Genomic DNA, 21593 nt, shown 5'->3' with positions numbered 1-21593 from the left:
CTTGTTTTAATTTTCTTCAACTTCAACTTGAACTTGCATATGAGCAATTGATGGTCTGTCCCACAGTCGGCCCATAGCCTTGTTCTGACTAATGATATTGAGTTTTTCCATCATTTCTTTCCACAGATGTAGTCAATTTGATTTCTGTGTATTCTATCTGGTGAGGTCCATGTGTATAGTCACCATTCATATGTTGCTGAAAAAAGGTATTTGCAATGAAGAAGTCATTGGTCTTTCAAAATTGTATGATCCTAGTTATGTAAAATTGTGTGTTTATATATATAGAGAGAAATGTCTGAAAGAAATTAACCACTATTAACATTTTAGTCTGGTAGAATTTCAAAAGATTTTCTAATATTCTTTTTTATATGTTTCTGTATAGTTTGGATTTTTAAAAATTTGCATCATTTTTAGAACAAGAAAAAGCAAATTAAAAACTACTTTTAAAAAATTAAGCACAAGAACCCCTGAGGGAGCAGAAGACCAGTGGGATGCAGACCCCAAATTCTCATAAGACCAGACTTAATGGTCTAACTGAGACTAGAAGGACCCCAGTGGTCATGGCCCCCAGACTTTCTGTTGGCCCAGGACAGGAACCATTCCCAAAGCCAACTCTTCAGACAGGGATTGGACTGGACAATGGGTTGGAGAGGGATGCTGGTGAGGAGGGAGCTTCCTGGATCAGGTAGACACTTGAGACTATGTTGGCATCTCCTGCCTGGAGGGGAGATGAGAGGGTAGAGGGGGTTAGAAGCTGGCGAAATGAACACAAAAAGACAGTGGAGGGAGAGAGCAGGCTGTCTCATTAGGGGGACAGCAATTGGGAGTATATAGCAAGGTGTATATAGGTTTTTGTGTGAGAGGCTGACTTGATTTGTAAACTTTCACTTAAAGCACAATAAAAATTATTTTAAAAAAATTAAGCACAAAAGGTTTCTTTTTAAAAAGAGTTTTGACATTAGGTTCCTTAAAAGGCTCATTTTAAATCTTCTTCCTTTGAATGATTCTAAGTAAGACCTTTTTAATTCAGAAGGGAAGTAGGCCAAAATAAATCAGAATCCCTTTACATTTTACCTTAGTTATCTAGTGCTGCTATATCAGAAATACCACAAGTGTGTGGCTTTAACAAACAGAAATTTATTTTCTCACAGTTTAGGAGGCTACAAGTCCAAATTCAGGGTGGCAGCTTTAGGGGAAGGCTTTCTCTCTCTGTTGACTCTGGAGGAAGGTCTTTGTCTTTTTTTAGCTTCTGTTCCTGGGCAATCTTCATGTGGCTTGGCATCTCTCTTCCTCCATCTCTACTTACTGGCCTGCTTGTTTAATCTCTTTCATATCTCAAAAGAGACTGATTCGAGACATACCCTACACAAATACTGTCCATTAACATAACAAAGACAACCCATTTCCAAATGAGATTATAACCACAGACACAGAGGTTAGGATTTACAGCACGTAATTTGGGGGAACACAATTCAATCCATAACACATATGAACTTTGTCTATAATTGATTATCTCCCTGACAAAAGATATGACAGAAAAGAGTGATAAACATTAGGCTTTTCCCCTGAAGTAAGATTGTAACAGCATTTTACATTTGTGAAATACATTCTTAACAGAATTATATCTAAGCCTTAATAGACTACTCAGAAATCTAAACTACACTCAATACTAGACAACATTATATAAATTTTCAAATTGTACCACATCATGGCAACACCTGAAATTTGTATCTGCTTCCTGTAGCCTCAGGGTCCTCCTGTTAGTATTTCATTAAATCTTACCTTTTCAAGCTTCTTCTCAATCTCTTTAAAGACAAGATCTGCCTTAAATCCATCAAGTGCAGAACTGGTTGGAACAGCATCAATTTGATGAGTTCTAAAAGAGCTGGGGGGGAAATCTATTTCAATCCATGGAGTCACACAGTATTAAAATTTTCAACATTTATACATTGGTAAGTTTGAAAATTCCTAAGAACAGAGACATTGCAAGAGTCATACAGTATTAAAATTTTCAACATTTATACATCGGTAAGTTTGAAAATTCCTAAGAACAGAGACATTGCAACCCCTACCCAAAGGAAAATACGATCTTTATTAAGCACATAAAACAATGAGATTTTTCCTTTTCAAGATGTCAACAAATACTGAGTGTTCACTAGGTGCTAGGCATTGTTCTTAAAAATATGGTAAACCAAAGAATCTATCCTCATGAAGCTTATGCGCTAGTGGAGGAGAGTGACAACAAACAAGCATAAAATAAAGAATACAATTACAATGAAGAAAATAAGGCAGGTTAAAGGGAGGTTACTGTTATTAGTTGCCGAGTCAGCTCTGGCAACTTGGTCCTCATAATCGTCAACATGCTTTTTGGCCAAAGTTATGTTTTGAGTGCCTTCCAACCCAGGAGGCTTGTATTCCAGCACTGTATCGGAGAGTATTCTCTTGTGATCCATAGGGTTTTCAAAGACTAATTTTCAGAAGTAGATTGCCAGGCCTTTCTTTCTAGTCTGTCTTAGTCTGGAAATGACATTAAAATCTGTCCACTATTAACCAATGTCATAGAACAATATACATACTAACCATTTAATGAGAAGCTAATTTGATCTGTAAACCTTCATCTAAAGTACAATAAAAAAGAAAAAAAAAATCTGTCCACCATGGATGACCTTGCTGGTATTTGAAATACCAGTGCCATGCAAGCCACCACACCGAGTATTGATAAGTTGTTATCACAGAGTAGCGATAAGTTGTTGTTAGCTGCAGTTGAATAGGCTCCAACTCATGGAGACTCCATGCATAATGAACAAAGCACTGCCCAGTCCTGTGTCCCATGTCTGGTTGTGAATCAGACCACTGTGACCCATAGGGTCTTCATTGCTGATTTTAGGAAGGAGATCACCAGGCCTTTCTTCCTAGTCTTAGTCTGAAAGCTTCACTGAAACCTGTTCAGCATCATAGCAACATGCAAACCTCCACTATATTTATGTGTGTTAGGTTAACAATTTTAGATAATGTGGTCAGAGAAGGCCTCAGTGAGGAGACAATATTTATATTGGGTCTTCAGTTATGTAAATGAACCAGGCTTGCAAAGATCTAAGTGGGGAAGCCAGTTTTAGGCTAAGGGAACTTGCAATATAAAGACCCTGAGACAGAAAGTAGCTTGGCAATTAAAGGAAACGTAAGAAGGCCAGATGGCTGCAGCAGAACAGAGAAGTGGGAGGACATAAGGTCAGAGAAACAGGGTGAGATAACGTGGGGCTGATAGGTCATGGTCAGGAATTTCGGTTTTATTTTAAGAATAATGAGAAGAAATGTAGAGGGTAAGTTGGAGAGCAGCATGATCCTATTTACATGTTTTAAAAAAGAAATCTGACTGGCAGCTGGAAAATGAACTGTACGAAGGCAAGTACGGAGGCAGGGAGATCCATTAAGAGGTTACTGCAGTAGTCCAGGCAAGAGATGACGGTGGTTAGAACGGGGTTATAAGGGAGTGTGGGGTATATGCAGAGGTCGGACTGGAGATTTATTTTTGACCTGTGATAGAAGATATGAATTTAACAGCCATCTGCCCATTGGTTGTTTAACACTTAAGAAACAGCTACAGATAAATGGCCTGATATGCCAGAAAGAACACGGCCTTTATAGCCACAAAGAATCCCAAGGTCCTCCTCCATTCACAAGCTATACGATTCTGAGCAAGTGACTTCATCTCTGTGTACCTGCAGTGGGAAGACAGGAGCAGAGAGTTACTCACTCTGCAGTTAAATGGAATCCTGTGTGGAAGGTACCTAGCAGAGTACCTGGCCCATAGTAAAAATTGGCAGCATATGCGCACCAGTGTCTCAAACGTTACATATGCACAGAAACTTCAGGGGTCTGAGGAAGATGAGGACACCTTAGCATGTGTGATGGTTAATTCTGTGTGTCAACTTGGCTAGGCTATGGTGCCCAATTGTTTAGTCACACACTAATCTAGACATTGCTGCAAGGTATTTCCATGTGATGAACATTTAAATCAGTTGACCTTAAGTAAAGCAGATTATCCTCCATAATGTGGGTAGGACTCATCCAATCAAAGACCTTAAAAGGAAAATATGAGATTTTCTGAGACAGAAGGATTCTTTCTCAAGACCCTAACACACCTATCCTGCTGGAATTTCTGGCCCGCCACCTGGCCTACTGCTTTTGGACACAAGACTGGCAGAGTTTCCAGTCTATGGCCTGACCTATAGGTTCTGGACTTGCGAGCCTCTACAATCAAGTGAGCCAGTTCTTTAAAATAAATCTCTCCCTATATATGTATCTTGTTCGTCTGTTTCTCTGAAGAACCCTAACACAGCACCTAACCTATCATGAGCATGCTGGTGATAGCTGGGACCAAGACTAGAACAACACAGGAAGGACATATTTGAAGCAGTCAAGTGTGCAGCAGCTGCCCAATAAGTGGTTCTTTCTTTCTCTACCTACCCCTTCCCACTGACATGCTCCCTCTTTTTCTCTTTCCTTCTTCTCTGTTGATCCACTTCTCATTTGTTTTCCCTTTCCTTCTTCCTATAATTTCATAAATATTTACTGAGTGTTTGCTACACGCCAGGCATTCCTGGAGGCGCTGGGGCTACAACAGTGAACAAGTCAGACCCAGTCCCTGCCCTCACTGGAGGAGAAAAGGAGGTAAACAGACAAAATAACTGCAGGTTGTAGTGGTACAAATGATTAACGAGCTTGGCTGCTAACTGAGAGGTTGGAAGCCCAGTCCACTCAGAGATGCCTTGGAAGAAAGGGCTGGAGATCTACTAAAAAAAAAAAAAATCAGTCACTGAAAACCCGGTGAAATACAACAATAGAAAAAAAAAAGAAAAAGAAAACCCCACGGAGCACAGTTCTACTCTGACATGCATCGACTCAATGGCAGCTGTTTTTTGTGTGTGTGTTTGGTTTTTTTTAGCAAGTGTTAAGAAGGAAACCAAAAGAATAACCTACGTTAGGTTGGGCAGTCAAGGAAAGACCTCATGGAGCCAGTGAATTTAAGCTAAAACCCTATTAAAGGAAGAAAAGGAGCTAGCTTGCAAAGAGGAAAACGCATGTGTAAAGATCCTGAGGGAGGAAAGGGCTTGGAATGTTAAGAACCTAAAATAAGACAGATGTCCCTGGAACATAAGTGGGGGAAGAGTGACATGGATTGAAACTGGAGAGCTGGGCTGGGACCAGATCATGCAGGTCCAGGCAGAGAATTTGGGAAGCCACTGAAGCATTTAAACAGAGAGATGAATAGTTTGATGTGTGATTATTCTTATAACAGGAGTAGAATGAATGGGGGAGGGCAAGAACAGGGGTCTAAAACTAGTCAGAAGGTTGTGGGAGTGATCCAGGTCAGAGATGGTGATGGTCTGGACTACAGTGGAGGCAGTCCGCCAGTGGAGAAGGACAGAAGGAAGTGGATTCATAATATATTTTGGAAACACAATCCATAGGACTTGCTGCTGGGAGTGGGGGAGATATAAAGAGGGTAAGAAAAGGCAAAGGAGTCCCTGGGTGGGACAAATCGTTAAGCACTCGACTACTGGCCGAAAGGCTTGTGGTTCAAACCCACTCGGAGGTACCTCAGAAGACAGACCTGGTGATCTGCTTCTGAAAGGTCACAGCCTTGAAAACCCTATGGAGCTGTTCTACTCACACACATTGGGTCGCCATGAGTAGGAATCGACTTGACAGCAACCAGCAACAATAACAAGGAAAAGGAAAGAATGATTTCAGGTTTTGGCCTGAGTAAATGGGAGGAGGGTAGTATTTACTGGAACAAAGAAGAATGCAGTAGGTGTGGGGGGGGGCAGGGGGAAAATCAAAGTTGTTTTAGGTATATTAAGTTTGGGATGTTTTGTAAGACAACAAGCAGTTGGATATGAGAGTCCAGGGCTCATAGGAGAGGTCAGACTGGAGATGAAATGCGGTGATCATCAGCATAGTCAAAGTACTTAAACCCATGGTAACTGAGAAGCCCACCTTCAGGTAATTACAGAGAAAGAAGAGAGCCCAGGACAGCGTCCTATGGAACCCCATTATTTAAGAGGTCTGGGATAGAAGAAGGAGCAACAGCCAGTGACAAAAGAGGAAAACCAGAAAAGTGTGGTGGCACAGAAGTCAGGGGGAGAGAGAGAATTGAGAAGGGAGGGTAAACCATGTCAAATGCCACCAAAGGCCAAGTAAAATGAGAAAAGAAAAGTGTCCAATGGATTTGGCAACATGGAGAGTATGGGTGACCTTGACAAAAGCAGTTTTAACAAAGTGCTAGAGGGTGAAGTCAGACTCTAGTAAAGACTGAACGATGAGTATGGCTCTTTTGAGACATTACTTTTAGAGGAACAGTGAAACGGGGAGGGTATCTGGACCGAATGTGGTATCAAGGAAGGTCTGGTTTTGTTTAAAGATTAACATATACAGAGCCTATTTGCCTGATGATGGTCTTGAACTAGGAGAAAGTAGATGGAAGGACAGAAGGCTTGAAAGGGTGATGACAGGACAAGGATCAGACACGCGCAATTCTAGGTCTATAGGTCTGGAAACTGACGATGAGGGAATTTGAACCTAATGACTTCTATTTTCTCAACAAAGTATAATGCAAAGTTATCAGCTAAGAAGGAAGGTGCAAGAGTGGATACGGAAGTCTCAGAAATTAAAATGTACACCTTCATGTTACTCATATTAATACGATGAACAAGGCATGCACCCTATGCTCCAGCCACGGTGAACTATGTATGGTTCTCAGAGCATGGAATGCTACTTTATGCTGCCAAGTCTTTGCCATTGCTGCTCCTGTGCCCTGAATACCTCTGTCCTCTCTCAGCAAACTCTATTTTATTCTTCAAAACCCAGCCCTGGAGGCTGCCTTCTGAGAAACCTTTCTTCATCTACCCAAAAGAGCCAATTGCTCACTTTGTATCATGCCTGACTGAACCTAATGCTTATTCAGTTACTGTACTTACTACACTGCATGAGTTATTTAGTAGAAATCTGTCTACTCTACTAGATGTTAGTTTCTCAACAGCAGATACTATATTAAAAAAAAAAAAAAAAAGCTTTATATTCTCAGTTCCCAGAACATAATTAGGTATTCAGTGACTGAACGGAATTCATTGAATTCTCCTTTACCTAAATCCTAACATCTATCTGTTCCATTCAGAGCAGAATTATCTGTGGTAAACCATCACCCCAAAGGTCTGACTGAATGACCAAAATCAAAGAGGCCAAAACCAGTTCTGCTCCACAAGCCTATTTTGTTACAATTTTTCAGCTTTTAATCATCATTATCCCCTTCTGCAAGCTCAGGACTTCTCAACTGCCAACAATAAAATAATAACTGATACTAGCAACACTTTTCAGTGTACAAAGCTTCTTGATACTTTATAGGGCAGAGTCTAGACAACAAGTTCCCAAAGGTCATAGTCTATGTCTTTATCTTGCTTGTCTTGAAAAACACATCAGGATACTGATGAACCAATCTTTTTACCCACATGAAAAAAAAAGTTTATATGTAAAGGTTTATCAACTTTTCGGAAAAGTCCTCATTCCTTACCATTTATTTTATATGTGCCCTGCTCTAAACAATATATACCCATTCCTCACTTATCAACATGGTTAGGTTCCAAAGGCCAGGTCATTATGTAAAAAATCGGCATTATGTGAAAACAGGTTGACCACATGAGATCACAAAACGGAAAATGACCATATCATCACAAACTGCCAAATTACATCATTACATAACTGCCAAACCACTGAAAATCACAGCCCAGCCAAACTGACACATGACCTTAACCATCACTGCCAGATGTATGTCATTAATGTGCAAAATAGCCAGATAGTAGATTTTTACTACTGGTGTAAAAGCAAAGTGTCGGATAACGAGATAGTAAGTGAAGAGTGGTGTACCAATTTAAGCAGACTCAGAAAAGATTGTTCACATTACAAAAGAATGCTTATGATTTTTAATATACAAAGTTCTTTTAGTAGAAAGTAAATTCTGTTTGTTTTTTTAAAAATGTGATATATATATATATAAGTTTTCTGAAATAAATCTAGTATGTAAATTGTTAGAAGGGACTGTTATGGATTGAATGTGTCCCCCTCCCCCAAAATATGTAGAAGTCCTAACCCCACTACCTAGTGAAGGTGACCTTGTTTGATAATAGGATCTTAAAAGATGTTCTTACCAGTTACATCAGCATGACATCATACAAGAGTAGGGTGAGTTCTAATCTCATCTGAGTGCTGTCCTTTTAAAAGAGAACAATCACAGAGAGATGCAGGAGAAGATGGCCATGTGAAAACACATCTACAAGCCCAGGAACACCTGAGGCCACCAGAAGCTGGAAGAGACAGGAAGGAATTTCTCCTAGATCCACTGGACAGGGAGCAGGACTCTGCCAACACCTTGAATTTGGACTCCTTGCCTCCAGAACTGTGAGACGATACATTTCTGTTCTTATATGCCACTGAGTTTTTCATGTTTTGTTATGGCAGCCCTAGAAAATGAATACAGGGACCTTGAAGGTTAGCTGCAGAATCTCCTACTTGATGTATAAATTCCTCTAGTACTTCCTGACAAATTTCATAATACAGCCTATATTCTGTTCTACTTCAACAACGTCAAAGACTATAGTGCAGAGTAGCCAACAAAGCAGGAGTTTTGAAATGAGGCAGATGAAGTTAGAATCCTGACACCCACCACTTAAGACTCTATGTCTTTAGATGACTTGTTTTAACTCTGATCATTAATCTTCTCATCAATAAACTGCATATAATATTTACCATGTGGGGTTTTAATGAGGACTAAACAAACAGCATATAAAGCACCTAGCACGATCTTGGCACATACTAGGCCCTAAGAAACTGATTGCTAAAGAACTCTTACACCTCAATAATAAATAGACAAATAACCCAGTTAAAAAATGGCCAAAGAATCTAAATAGATATTTCACACACACACACAAAAAAATACAAATGACCAGTAAGCACATGAAAAGATGCTCAACATCAGTAATCATTAGGAACATGCAAATCAAAACCACAATGAGATATCACTTCACACCCAGAAAGACCACTAAAATAAAAAAGATAGATAATAACCAGTGTTGGCAAGGCTGTTGAAAAATTGGAACCCTCACATAATGGAAAATTATTTGGCCATAAAAAAGAAAGAAGTACTGATATATGCTCCAACATGGATGAACCTTAAAAATATTAGGCTAAATGAAAGAAGCCGGTCATAAAAGACCATATATTTTATGATTCCATTTACATGAATGTCAGGAACAGGCAAATTAATAGAGACAAAAAGTAGATAGTGACTCCCAGGGACTGAGGGCAGAGGGGGGAATGAAGAGTGACTGCTAATGGGTATGGAGTTTCCTTTAGGGGTGATGAAAATGTTCTAAAATTGATTGTGCTGATAGTTGCACAATTCTTTGACTATATTAAAAACCATAAAATTGTAACCACTTAAAGTGGGTGAACTGTAATGGCATGTGAATTATATCTCAATACAGCTGATAAAAAATAATTTTTAGAGCAGTTACAGCCATTAAAAGTTTAAAAACAGGAAGCGGAGCCAAGATGGTGGAATAGACAGATGCTTCCAGGGAGCCCTCTTTACAACAAAGACCCGAAAAACACAGTGAAACGAGTATATTTATGACAAGCCAGGAGCACTGAGCATCAAAGACAAGCTGAGAAAGCGAACTAAGGGGCAGGGGGGAGGAGGAGACTGTTCAGAAGTGAAGAGGAGCTACCGGGCCTAATTCGCAGGGAGCCCTCAGGCACCATTCCCGGAGCGGCAGCAGCAGGCTGATACTAGCATTCACCTGTAGTTCCCTCAGGGAGAAGCAGCCAGCCACCCAACCCACTCCACCGCCGGAACAAGAGAAGAACGGTGCTCTCAGAAAAAGCCAAGTACTTGAGTATATTTTACTGTGTCCCCCTCAACCCCCAAGCCGGCTTTAGCGGCTGAATTCCCTGGGCCTGACACAGGCACTGTTGAGCGCCTAGAGCCAGAAGGAAAAAATTTACAATTGGGGGAAAAGATAATTTGCCTGCTCCACTAACCAGGGAGGTCAGGGCAGAAGCGGCTCCCGTCCAGGCATAAATGGTATGTGGACGTTAAGCACCCTTCCCCTCTGCATGGACCTGAGTGGGCCTATTTCAGGAGAACAGGCCCTTGTTGGCAGACTCCATTTCAGCTGTGTGGGGAAGGGCTGGGTGTTTGATGTTTGACATTGTTTTGCCTATTAAACAGGGTCCTCACCTACCCACATCAGGGGCCTAAGGACTGGTAGGTCCACTCAGGTCACCCAGCCACCCACAATAGGAGTCCAAGGATAACTGGTACCTCCCAGTCCTTAACAACCAAAAACACTGGGTGCCCACAGTCCATCTGTAGAACCCATCCACTTGCAGGCTCTAGGGAACAGGGACGTGTTTTCCTCAGAGACACGTGGGGATCAGTTCTCACCCCCCTGCCTTGTCCAGAGCTTGACCCCTCCTGCAATCAGATAGTGGTACATACACCAATCACCCCTGCCCCTCTAAGACTGTATGACAGAGCCTGTACCACACACTCGATCAGCTACCTGGACACCTGAGCTCAATTCATACAAGAAAAGTGAATGGACTCCTACACTGATATACCTGATAACAGCTCTAGCCAGCTGGTGACAGGACGTCAGAGCTCCAAAGGCAAAAATAATCAGGCTGGCACTCAAGCAATGCATTTGGGCATATCAAAACAAGGCAAGAGGCTACGACACAGTAAGCAAGCATAAACTAATACAATAACTTATAGATGGCTTGGAGACAACAGTCAATATCAAGTGACATACAGAAACAGACCATGATCACCTCAACAAGCTCTCAAAACAAAGAATCCACGGATCTTCTAGATGAAAGTGCACTCCTGGGATTACCAGAGCCAGAATACAAAAGATTAATATACAGAACCCTTCAAGACATCAGGAAGGAAATGAGGCAATATGCAGAACAAGTCAAGGAACACATAGATAAAGGAATTGAAGAAATCAAAAAAACAAAGCAAGATTTTAAAAAAAAGCTCAAAACAGGGTAACAGCGATGTTATTATATAAAAGAAGACAATATAAAAATACACCTCAATAATAAAGAGGGACTAAAAAATGTAATCATACATCTTCCATGTGGAGAGGGAGACACGGCAATACAAAGAAATAATTATGCTAAATGTAAATGGACTAAATGCACCAATAAAGAGACAGTGGCAGAATGGATTGAAAAACACGATCTGACTGTATGCTGCCTACAGAGACACACCTTAGGCTCAGAGACACAAACAAACTAAAACTCAAAGGATGGAAAAAAATATATCAAGCAAACAACAATCAAAAAAGACTAGGAGTGGCAATATTAATTTCCAACAAAATAGACGTCTAAAGTTAAATCCATCAGAAAGGGTAAGAAAGGACACTACATAATGATTAAAGGGACAATACACCAAGAAGATATAACCATATTAAATATTTATGCACCCAATGACAGGGCTGCAAGATACATAAAACAAACTCTATCAGCATTGAAAAGTGAGACAGACAGCTCCACAATATAGTAGGAGACTTCAACACACCACTTTCTGTGAAGGACAGGACATCCAGAAAGAAGCTCAATAAAGACAGGGAAGATCGAAATCCCACAATCAACCTACTTGACCTCATAGACATATACAGAACCCTCCACCCAAAATCAACCAACTATACTTTCTTTTCTAGTGCACATGGAACATTCTCTAGAATTGACCACATATTAGGTCGTAAAGCAAGGCTTAGCAGAATTCAAAACATTGATCTATTACAAAGTATCTTCTCTGACCATAATGCCATAAAAGTAGAAATCAGTAACAGAAAAAGCAGGCAAAAGAAATCAAACACATGGAAACCGAACAATACCCTGCTCAAAAAAGACTCGATTATAGAAGACATTAAAGGTGGAATAAAGAAATTCATAGAATCCAATGAGAATGAAAACACTTCCTATCAGAACCTTTGGGACACAGTGAAAGCAGTGCTCAGAGGTCAATTTAAATCAATAAATGCACACATACAAAAAACAAGACAGGGCCAAAATCAAAGACTTATCCCTACAACTTGAACAAATAGAGAGCAACAAAAGAAACCCTGAGGTACCAGAAGAACACAAATAATAAAATTTAGAGCAGAACTAAATGAAACAAACAATTGAAAGAATTGAGACCAAAAGCTGGTTCTTTGAAAAAAATCAACAAAATTGATAAACCACTGGCCAAACAAGAGAAAAACAGGAGAGGAAGCAAATAACCCGAATAAGAAATGAGATGGGTGATATTATAACAGACCCAACTGAAATGAAAAGAATCATATCAGATTACTATGAAAAACTATACTCAAACAAATTTGAAAACCTAGAAGAAATGGATGAATTCCTAGAAATACACTATCTACCTAAACTAACACAAACAGAGGTAGAACAACTAAATAGACCCATAACAAGAGATTGAAAAGGTAATCAAAAAACTCCCAACAAAAAAAGCCCTGGCCCTGATGGCTTCACTGCAGAGTTGTACCAAACTTTCAAAGAGTTAACACCACTACTACTAAAGGTATTTCAGAGCATAGAAAAGGACGGAATACTCTCAAACTCATTCTATGAAGCCAGCACATCCCTGATACCAAAACCAGGTAAAGACACCACAAAAAAAGAAAATTACAGACCTATATCCCTCATGAACTTAGATGCAAAAATCCTCAACAAAATTCCAGCCAACAGAATTCCACAACATATCAAAAAAATAATTCGCCATGACCAAGTGGGATTCATACCAGGTATGCAGGGATGGTTCAACATTAGAAAAACAATTAATGTCATCCATTACATAAATAAAACAAAAGACAAGAATCACCCGATTTTATCAATTGATGCAGAAAAGGCGTTTGACAAAGTTCAACACCCATTCATGATAAAAAAAAAACTCAAGTAAAATAGGAATAGAAGGAAAATTTCTCACCATAATAAAGGGCATTTACATAAAGCCAACAGGCAACATCATCCTAAATGGAGAGAGCCTGAAAGCACTCCCCTTGAGCCTGGTAACCAGACAAGGATGCCCTTTATCACCGCTCTTATTCAACATTATGCTGGAGGTCCTAGCCAGAGCAGTTAGGCTAGATAAAGAAATAAAGGGCATCCAGATTGCCAAGAAAGAAGTAAAATTATCTCTATTTGCAGATGACATGATCTTATACACAGAAAACCCTAAGGAATCCTCAAGAAAACTACTCGAACTAAGAGTTCAGCAAAGTGTCAGGATACAAGATAAACATACAAAAATCAGTTGGATTCCTCTATGCCAACAAAAAGAACAACGAAGAGGAAATCACCAAATCAATACCATTTACAGTAGCCACCAAGAAGATAAAATACTTAGGAATAAATCTTACCAGAGATGTAAAAGACGTATACAAAGAAGACTACAATACACTTCTGCAAGAAACCAAAAGAGACCTACATAAGTGGAAAAACATACCTTATTCCTGGATAGGAAGACTTAACATTATAAAAATGTCTATTCTACCAAAAGTGATCTATACATTTAATGCAATTCTGATCCAAATCCCAATGACATTCTTTAGTGTGATGGAGAAACAAATCACCAACTTCATATGGAAGAGAAAGAAGCCCAGGATAAGTAAAGCATTACTGAAAAGGAGGAACAAAGTGGGAGGCCTTACTCTACCTGATTTTAGAAACTATTATACCGCCACAGTAGTCAAACAGCCTGGTACTGGTACAACGAGAGATACATGGGTCAGTAGAACAGAATTGAGAATCCAGACATAAATCCATCTATATATGAGCAGTTAATACTTGACAAAGGCCCCAAAACATTTAAATGGGGAAAAGACAGTCTTTTTAACAAACTGTGCTGGCATAACTGGATATCCATCTGCAAAAAAATGAAACAACACCCATACCTCACTCCTTGCACAAAAACGAGCTCAAAATGTATCAAAGACCTAAATAGAAAATCTAAAACGATAAAGACCATGGAAGAAAAAATAGGGACAATGTTAGGAGCCCTAATACTTGGCTAAGCAGTATGTGAAACATTACTAACAATGCAGAAGAAAAACTAGATAACTGGGAGCTCCTAAAATTCAAACATCTATGCTCATCCAAAGACTTTATGAAAAGAATAAAAAGAGTACCCACAGACTGGGAAAAAGTTTTTAGCTATGACATTTTCAGTCAGTACCTGATCTCTAAAATCTACATGATACTGCAAAAACTCAACTGCAAAAAGACAAATAACCCAATTAAAAAATGGGCAAAAGATATGAATAGACACTTCACTAAAGAAGACATTCAGGTAGCTAACAGCTATATGAGGAAATGTTCACGATCATTAGCCATTAGAGAAATGCAGATCAAAACTACAATGAGATTTCATCTCACTCCAACAAGGCTGGCATTAATCCAAAAAACACAAAACAAAAAATGTTGGAAAGGCTGTGGGGAGATTGGCACACTTATACACTGCTGGTGGGAATGTCAAATGGTACCACTTTGGAAATCGATTTGGCGCTTCCTTAAAAAGCTAGAAATAGAACTACCATACGATCCAGCAATCCCACTCCTTGGAATATATCGTAGAGAAATAAGAGCCTTTACAGGAACAGATATATGCACACCCATGTTCACTGCAGCACTGTTTAGATGAAAGCAACCAAGGTGCCCATCAACAGATGAGTGGATAAATAAATCATGGTATATTCACACAATTGAATACTACGCATCGATAATGAACAGTGATGAATCTGTGAAACATTTCATAACATGGAGGAATCTGGAAGGCATTATGCTGAGTGAAATTAGTTGCAAAAGGACAAATATTGTATAAGACCACTATTATAAGAACTCAAGAAATAGTTTAAACAGCGGAAAATATTTTTTGATGCTTACAAGATGGGGGAGGGCAGGAAGGTGGGAGAGGGGCATTCACTAATTAGATTGTAGGTAAGAACTACTTTAGGTGATGGGAAAGATAACACACAATACAGGCAAAGTCAGCACAACTGGACTAAACCAAAAGCAAAGAAGTTTCCTGAATAAACTGAATGCTTTGAAGGCTAGTGTAGCAGGGATGGGGGCTTGGGGACCATGGTTTCAGGGGACATCTAACTCAGTTGGCATAATAAAATCTATTAAGAAAACATTCTGCATCCCACTTTGGAGAGTGGCATCTGGGGTCTTAAGTGCTAGCAAGTGGCCATCTAAGATGCATCAGTTGGTCTCAACCCATCTGGAACAAAGGAGAATGAAGAACACCAAGTACACAAGGAAATTACGAACCCAAAAGACAGAAAGGGCTACATAAACCAGAGACTACATCAGCCTGAGACCAGAAGAGTTAGATGGTGCCCTGCCGATGACTGCCCTGACCGAGAACATAACAGAGAACCCCTGAGGGAGCAGGAGAGCAGTGGGATGCAGACCCCAAATTCTTGTAAGAAGACCACATGTAATGGTCTGACTGAGACTAGAAGGACCCCAGTGGTCATGGCCCCCAGACCTCCTGTTGGCCCAGGACAGGAACCATTCCCGAAGCCAACTCTTCAGACAGGGATTGGACTGGACAACGGGTTGGAGAGGGATGCTGGTGAGGAGGGAGCTTCTTGGATCAGGTGGACACTTGAGACTATGTTGGCATCTCCTGCCTGGAGGGGAGATGAGAGGGTAGAGGGGGTTAGAAGGTGGCGAAGTGGACAAGAATAGAGAGAGTGGAGGGAGGGAATGGGCTGTCTCATTAGGGGAAGAGCAATTGGGAGTATGTAGCAAGGTGGGTATAAGTTTTTGTGTGAGAGACTGACTTGATTTGTACACTTTCACTTAAAGCACAATAAAAACTAAAAAAAGTAATTTTTAAAAAGTGGCTACTGTTATTCTTAGCGTTTAGGAAGAAGACAAACTCCTACATTTTAATCAAATCTTCATCCTTAAATCTAACCCTCTGCCAGTAATCGGTATGTCCTAACTCGGGATGCCAAGCAATGCATGTAAGTCCTGGGGAGTGATAAAGCTCCTCTGCAATCAGCATATCCCCTTGACCTCAGAGAGTAGGCACATGGCTCCAAAAAGCTGAGAGGTGAAAGACAAAAAGGAAACCTCACAGGAAAACAGGTGTGCTGTGACCAGATCCTTCTTGGCCAAGCTGTGCACTTCAATAAGTTGGATGTGTTCCCTATTATGTACAAAAAATTGAAGTTCATTTTTTCCAAACCCCTAAGTAATGTTTACAATTTACTAAATGAAACCATCTTGACCATTTAAGCAGTGACATGAACTGGAGAAATGGGAAAGAAAAGGAAAATGCACAGGGCAATCAGAAAGTCTGATTAACAACAATGTGTACCAGGTATTATTTATTTGTTAATTCTTGAATCCCTGAAATAGCTATTTTCACTATTTTCTAAATGAGGAAAAGGTTAACATGTCCAAAGCAGGTGGTGTGATCAAAAGTTGATTGGGTTCTCTTTCTACTGATCAAAACTGCCTCTCTGATAATGTCAGTCTATAAAAATTTTCTTTCAAATGTGGCACATAGGTGGCATTTAAGTCACTTTAGAACTTCTTCATTGTAACTGATAACTAATGGCTATGTTAGTATGGAGAAAAATAGAAATCACATAAGATTATTCCATGCATTCCTTGGAAATCTATTTTTAAATTAAACTAAAGCAGTGTGTGTGTGTCTGTGCTACGAAGTTCAACACTGTTCCCATTTATTGGGAAGGCCTAGAAATAGTAACGATGAGCACACATCTAGTAGCCACATTGTGGTTTTTAAACATCATTCTCTTCTTAAAAGGAACCAGGGCTCCTTGGAGAAATGTCTGATTCTAGGGCTGAGGCAGGGAAAGTACAGGATGAGCCTGGAACGTCTCTGGAACCAAAAAGTATGGAAGTACTACAAAGAATCATGAGGATATATGAGTCAGCTTGAAGAGGCTCTCACTGGCCAAACACGGACATTTTGAGCATCATAATATAATACTAATGTATTATAACCCACTAAATTCATGAGTTCATACGATACACATACATGTAAATAAATAAATAAATGGAAGAAAAAGACTCTTCCCTACAGCAGAATGCCAATTAATAAATATAGAAGGAATGATGAAGTCAGAAAATCACCAGTGGCTGCTGAAATCATCAATGGATGCTAAAATGAATGAATAATGGGTGAGAGTTGACGATAAGCAGGCTATTCACACAACCTCAAAGCATCTCACCACAAATTACTAACTACACAGAGAAAACAGCAACTTTACATTGGGAAACATGGTAGACGCTACCTGATGTGATCAAACCTACCATCACCAATAGGAGACAACCAACATCATGTGCCTCCTGATATGATACACTGAGAAAGTCACAAAGTCACTTTAGTAGTTATGCCTACATTTGCAGAATCTCAAATATATTATGCTAAGTGAAAGAAGCCAGACTCATGGGCATTTTTATTCCACTCACGTGATGTTCTGGAAAAGGTAAAACTATAGGGACAGAAAACAGATCAGAGACATTAATCACGTTCATCATGTTGTGCAACCACCACCACCATCCAATTTCAAATTTCTCCATCATCCTTACGAGAAACCCAGTGTCCCCTAAGCAATGACTCTTCCTCCCTCCCGCCCCTGGTAATCACTAATAAACTTTGGTCTCTGTACATCTGTCTGTTCTAGATGCTCCATGTAAGTGGGATCACACAATATTTAATCCTGCTGCCACCTGTTTTTGTAAATAAAGTTTTACTTGAACATAGCCACACCCATTCATTTGTATTTTGTCTGTGGCTGCTTTCATGGTACACAACAGAAATGAGTAATTGTGACAGGCCATATGTCCCACAAATCCTAAAACATTGACTATCTGGCCCATTACAGAAAAAGTGTGCCCACCCTTGCTCTAAGCAACAATTCTCAGTAGAGTCAGGTGTGGCAGAATGTGCCAGTGATACTCCCCTGAAGTATTACACCACAATGGAAGAGGGAAGACATGGGTGGTTTTAAAAAGCTTATTTGGTATGCCTACCTTTTCTATAACATCAAGTACAATAACTAAAGTCCAGCAAATCTTCTTGGCTAAACAAAATAAAATCAGGAAGTATTACATGTGAGGAGCACATGTTTAAAAGTTGAGAAAATCTGCCCTAGAGACTGTAAAAAAAATGTCTGCTAGTAAGACTATCCTTTGTGTGTTTCCCATCCAATAGAGACATGCCCTGTGGAAGCTGCTGCCAAGGCCAACAACGACAGTTGCTAGAAGAAACCTCAGGTTGGTCCTCAAAAAGCCCTCCTAAGAAGGGAAGAAAATATTAATAGAAGCAGAAGACAGTAGATATTTTGTTTCCCTCCCCCAACATTTCTATTTGTACCTCCCCCAACAATTCCCTCCTCCCACTCTCTGAGCAATTTGATACAAATCTACAGCTTCAGATATACCTACATGCTGAGGACCCCTAGTCCTACATTTCCAGCCTAGCTTTCTCTCCTGAATTCTAGATCTATACAGTCTCCTGCCTACTGAGACATTTCTATGTAGATGATCCATAGCACATAAAAGCAACACGTGTAAAATGCAATTTCTCCTCAAACCTTGTCCTCCTCTGGTGTTTTCCCATGTTAGGCCATGGAATCACTATTACCCAGTCATGTCAAATAAATACATCATCCTCCACTCCTTCCTCACCCTTCAAATCCTATTGGTCACAGCTCTTAAATTTGACCTCTCCTCTCCATTTCTACTGCCCGCATTGCCAACACTAACTATTTCTTACCCGTACTACTGTAACGCTACCTAAGGATTCCTGGTCCACTATCCAACTAGAGGGAATGCCAGACCGATCTACCCCATGTGCAATATAGTATCACGTGATCTTTTGCTAAAACCCCATATTCTTGGGCCTAGCATTTGCAGCGTTTTGTAGCTGCATCTCTTGTCACTATACACTACTAACTCTGTCCCTCCACCCACAAGCACAACCACTCACCAAACCTCCTTGTAGTTTCAAATTTCTTTATCTTTTTATGTATAGGCCTACAGTGCCCTTCCCCTACCGTTTACTGGGTAATCTTAGTCATCCCAGCTCAAATTTATCTTCTTCATAATAATTTCTCCCTCTGTGATTCCATAGGAAACGCTGGTGGTGTAGTGTTTAAGAGCTATAGCTGTTAACCAAAAGGTCGGCGGTTCGAATCCACCAGGCACTCACTGGAAACTCTATAGTGCAGTTCTTCTCTGTCTTACAGGGTCGCTATGAGTGGGAATCAACTCGACGGCAATGGGTTTGGTGATTCTACAACATTTTGAAAAAAGTATGTCTGCTTTCCCCACATCTCAGAGGCTCATGCAGGGGAGGCCTAAGCGTGCAGTGGTTGTTCCATCAAAGTTAGCTGAGTAACGGCAGATCAGACCACGTGCAACAGGTGCCTTAAAATTACTTTGTTTAAAACCAAACTACGAAAGCATTTTCAAATGAGATTTCCATCATCAGAGTTAGAGTTCCTTTCCCAGCTTTGGCTTTTGGAGTGAGTTATATTCTATTACCAAAAGTGCCAATAATATCTGCAATAATATTTCAAACTAATTTCTTATCAGTCATTAATATATCATCTGGATTTTTTTCATGCTTCTGATTTTCCAGAAATATCAACCCTGGTTAATGTGAACGATTCTTTCTCCCAATTATTTATTTAGTCTTTTGAAAATAAAAGGTCTATAAGAATTCCACATTTTAAAAAGAATCTGTTGCTAAAAATTTGTAACTGTCAACTCTGAGCAAATTACAGAGCTACACTAATGTGCTATGATAGTTCTTTATAGTTTAGTTTTTCTGAAGGTTTTCATCAACTCCAAATATGAATTGGATGGAATCCCAGAGGACAGTACAGAAGCAACAAAGCAGATTTAGGAGGAAACTTAAGATTTAATACTTTTTTATTCAATTCAATTCAGTAACATTTACTTACTATGAGAGACCTCTAGGGTGGAGAGAAGTAAGTCACATTCTAAGGCCTCAAGGATTTCATGTAATAAAGGGAATAAAAACAATCTAACTGTACTGCAACCAAACCAAAACTGGATAGGGACCTATGAGGACAAAGCGCTGTGATATTTAAAGGGAGACAGTACCTGAGATGGATCATAAATAAAAGATAAGAATTTTTACAATAGAAATGATATTCCAGGCAGAGAAAGAGTGAGAGGGTAGAGGAGAAAAGGTCCAAGAGCTTGTAAAAGGTGGAGTATAATGGATTCTATAAAAGAAATGCATGAATAGATGGATAAACAACCCCCAACAATTAAGGGTAAAAAAAAGGGAGCCAACAAGTGTTAAAAGCTGCAGTATGGTTAAAGAGAATGGAGACTGAAAATAAAGACAAGGCCATTCAATTTCACAGTCACATCACTGGTAGTTTTACCTAACCTCAGCAGAGAGGTAGGAAGCTAGATTGTGCCAGGTATTCCAGCACAGAAAAACAAAGATGACTCACTGTAGAAGGTTCATCATGAAAAAGAATAAGTAAGGCAAGGAGAAAAACAGATTTTTTAGAATAGGGAAGACTTGAACATGTTTGCTGCCAGACGGGAAGGATTCAATAGAAAGGGAAAGACGGCAAGATTGAAAAGGGTAAGGATATACTTAGACCAAAGTTACAGAAAGTGCCTGCCAACAAAGGCATGTTAAGAGGAGAGCTGGGTCTTAGAAAGGAAAAGAGGCTGTGTTCCTCCAGGAAAAAGGAACACTTCTCAGAGAGTTGAGCAAGGAAGCTGAGTGATCCTGCAATGAATGGGAAAGAAAGTGCCTGGAGACTCAAGGAGAGCTGGCATTTGAAAAAAAGATAGTCAGCAAGAGACAAAAAGGCTTCTAGCAGCAGTGAGGGCTTAGCTGGATTCAGAAACAAATTTTCAAAGATGCAATCAGCATATTTCATGACTTTTAAACAACCTCAGAAGCCTGGACGGCTAGGGTGACCACGAAAGCAAACTTTAGGAATGGAAACAAAAAAGTGACTTGTCTAAATTACTCAGGTGGCAGGGCTGGGACCAGTACCTGGCACTCTTTCACCATGCTGCCTCCTCTTTCTGAACAAAATTGTCCTAATGTTAAAGTTAAAACTTTTCTGGTTAAGTTTAAAAGCTAATGACTAGTTTTAAAGCAATGTTATTAAAGCAGTGTAACGAGGTTACTCCCTCTGTATAGTAGTCAGACAATGAAACTAGGACTTTTTACATGTAAAACGTCATCAACTGTGAAAACCATAAAGATTAACTGCCAGACCAAACCCAGAGTGCCACTTACCTGGCAGCTTCAGGAAAACCCATCTTGTACAGTGTTACAACGACAGCTCCTCCAATGCCCAAATTATGTTGCAGAGCAATCTTTGCATCAGGAACTTGCCTTTTTCCTGCTTCGCCTCTCAGCTGCCAGCAGAGTTCAACACACTGAGCCAGACCTAACAAATCGACCAAAGAGC

At 39.9% G+C, this 21593-nt stretch overlaps 1 protein-coding gene across 3 annotated transcripts in view; it reads right to left on the bottom strand.

The window, feature by feature from the left end:
- Nucleotides 1-21593, bottom strand: part of SCP2 (sterol carrier protein 2) — a 160478-nt gene that overhangs the window by 19952 nt on the left and 118933 nt on the right. For all 3 annotated transcript variants that reach the window (XM_023549587.2, XM_064281981.1, XM_064281982.1), the window contains 2 exons: nucleotides 21419-21572; nucleotides 1783-1885 (listed from right to left, as the gene is read on the bottom strand). In XM_023549587.2, the coding sequence (XP_023405355.2) occupies nucleotides 1783-1885; nucleotides 21419-21572 (257 nt within the window). The remainder of the gene's footprint in view (nucleotides 1-1782; nucleotides 1886-21418; nucleotides 21573-21593) is intronic.

The sequence above is a fragment of the Loxodonta africana genome, chromosome 3 (genome assembly GCF_030014295.1).
Source record: "Loxodonta africana isolate mLoxAfr1 chromosome 3, mLoxAfr1.hap2, whole genome shotgun sequence".
NCBI lineage: Eukaryota > Metazoa > Chordata > Mammalia > Proboscidea > Elephantidae > Loxodonta > Loxodonta africana.
Note: the sequence above shows the minus strand (reverse complement) of the source record. Positions and strands in the feature narration are given on the sequence as shown.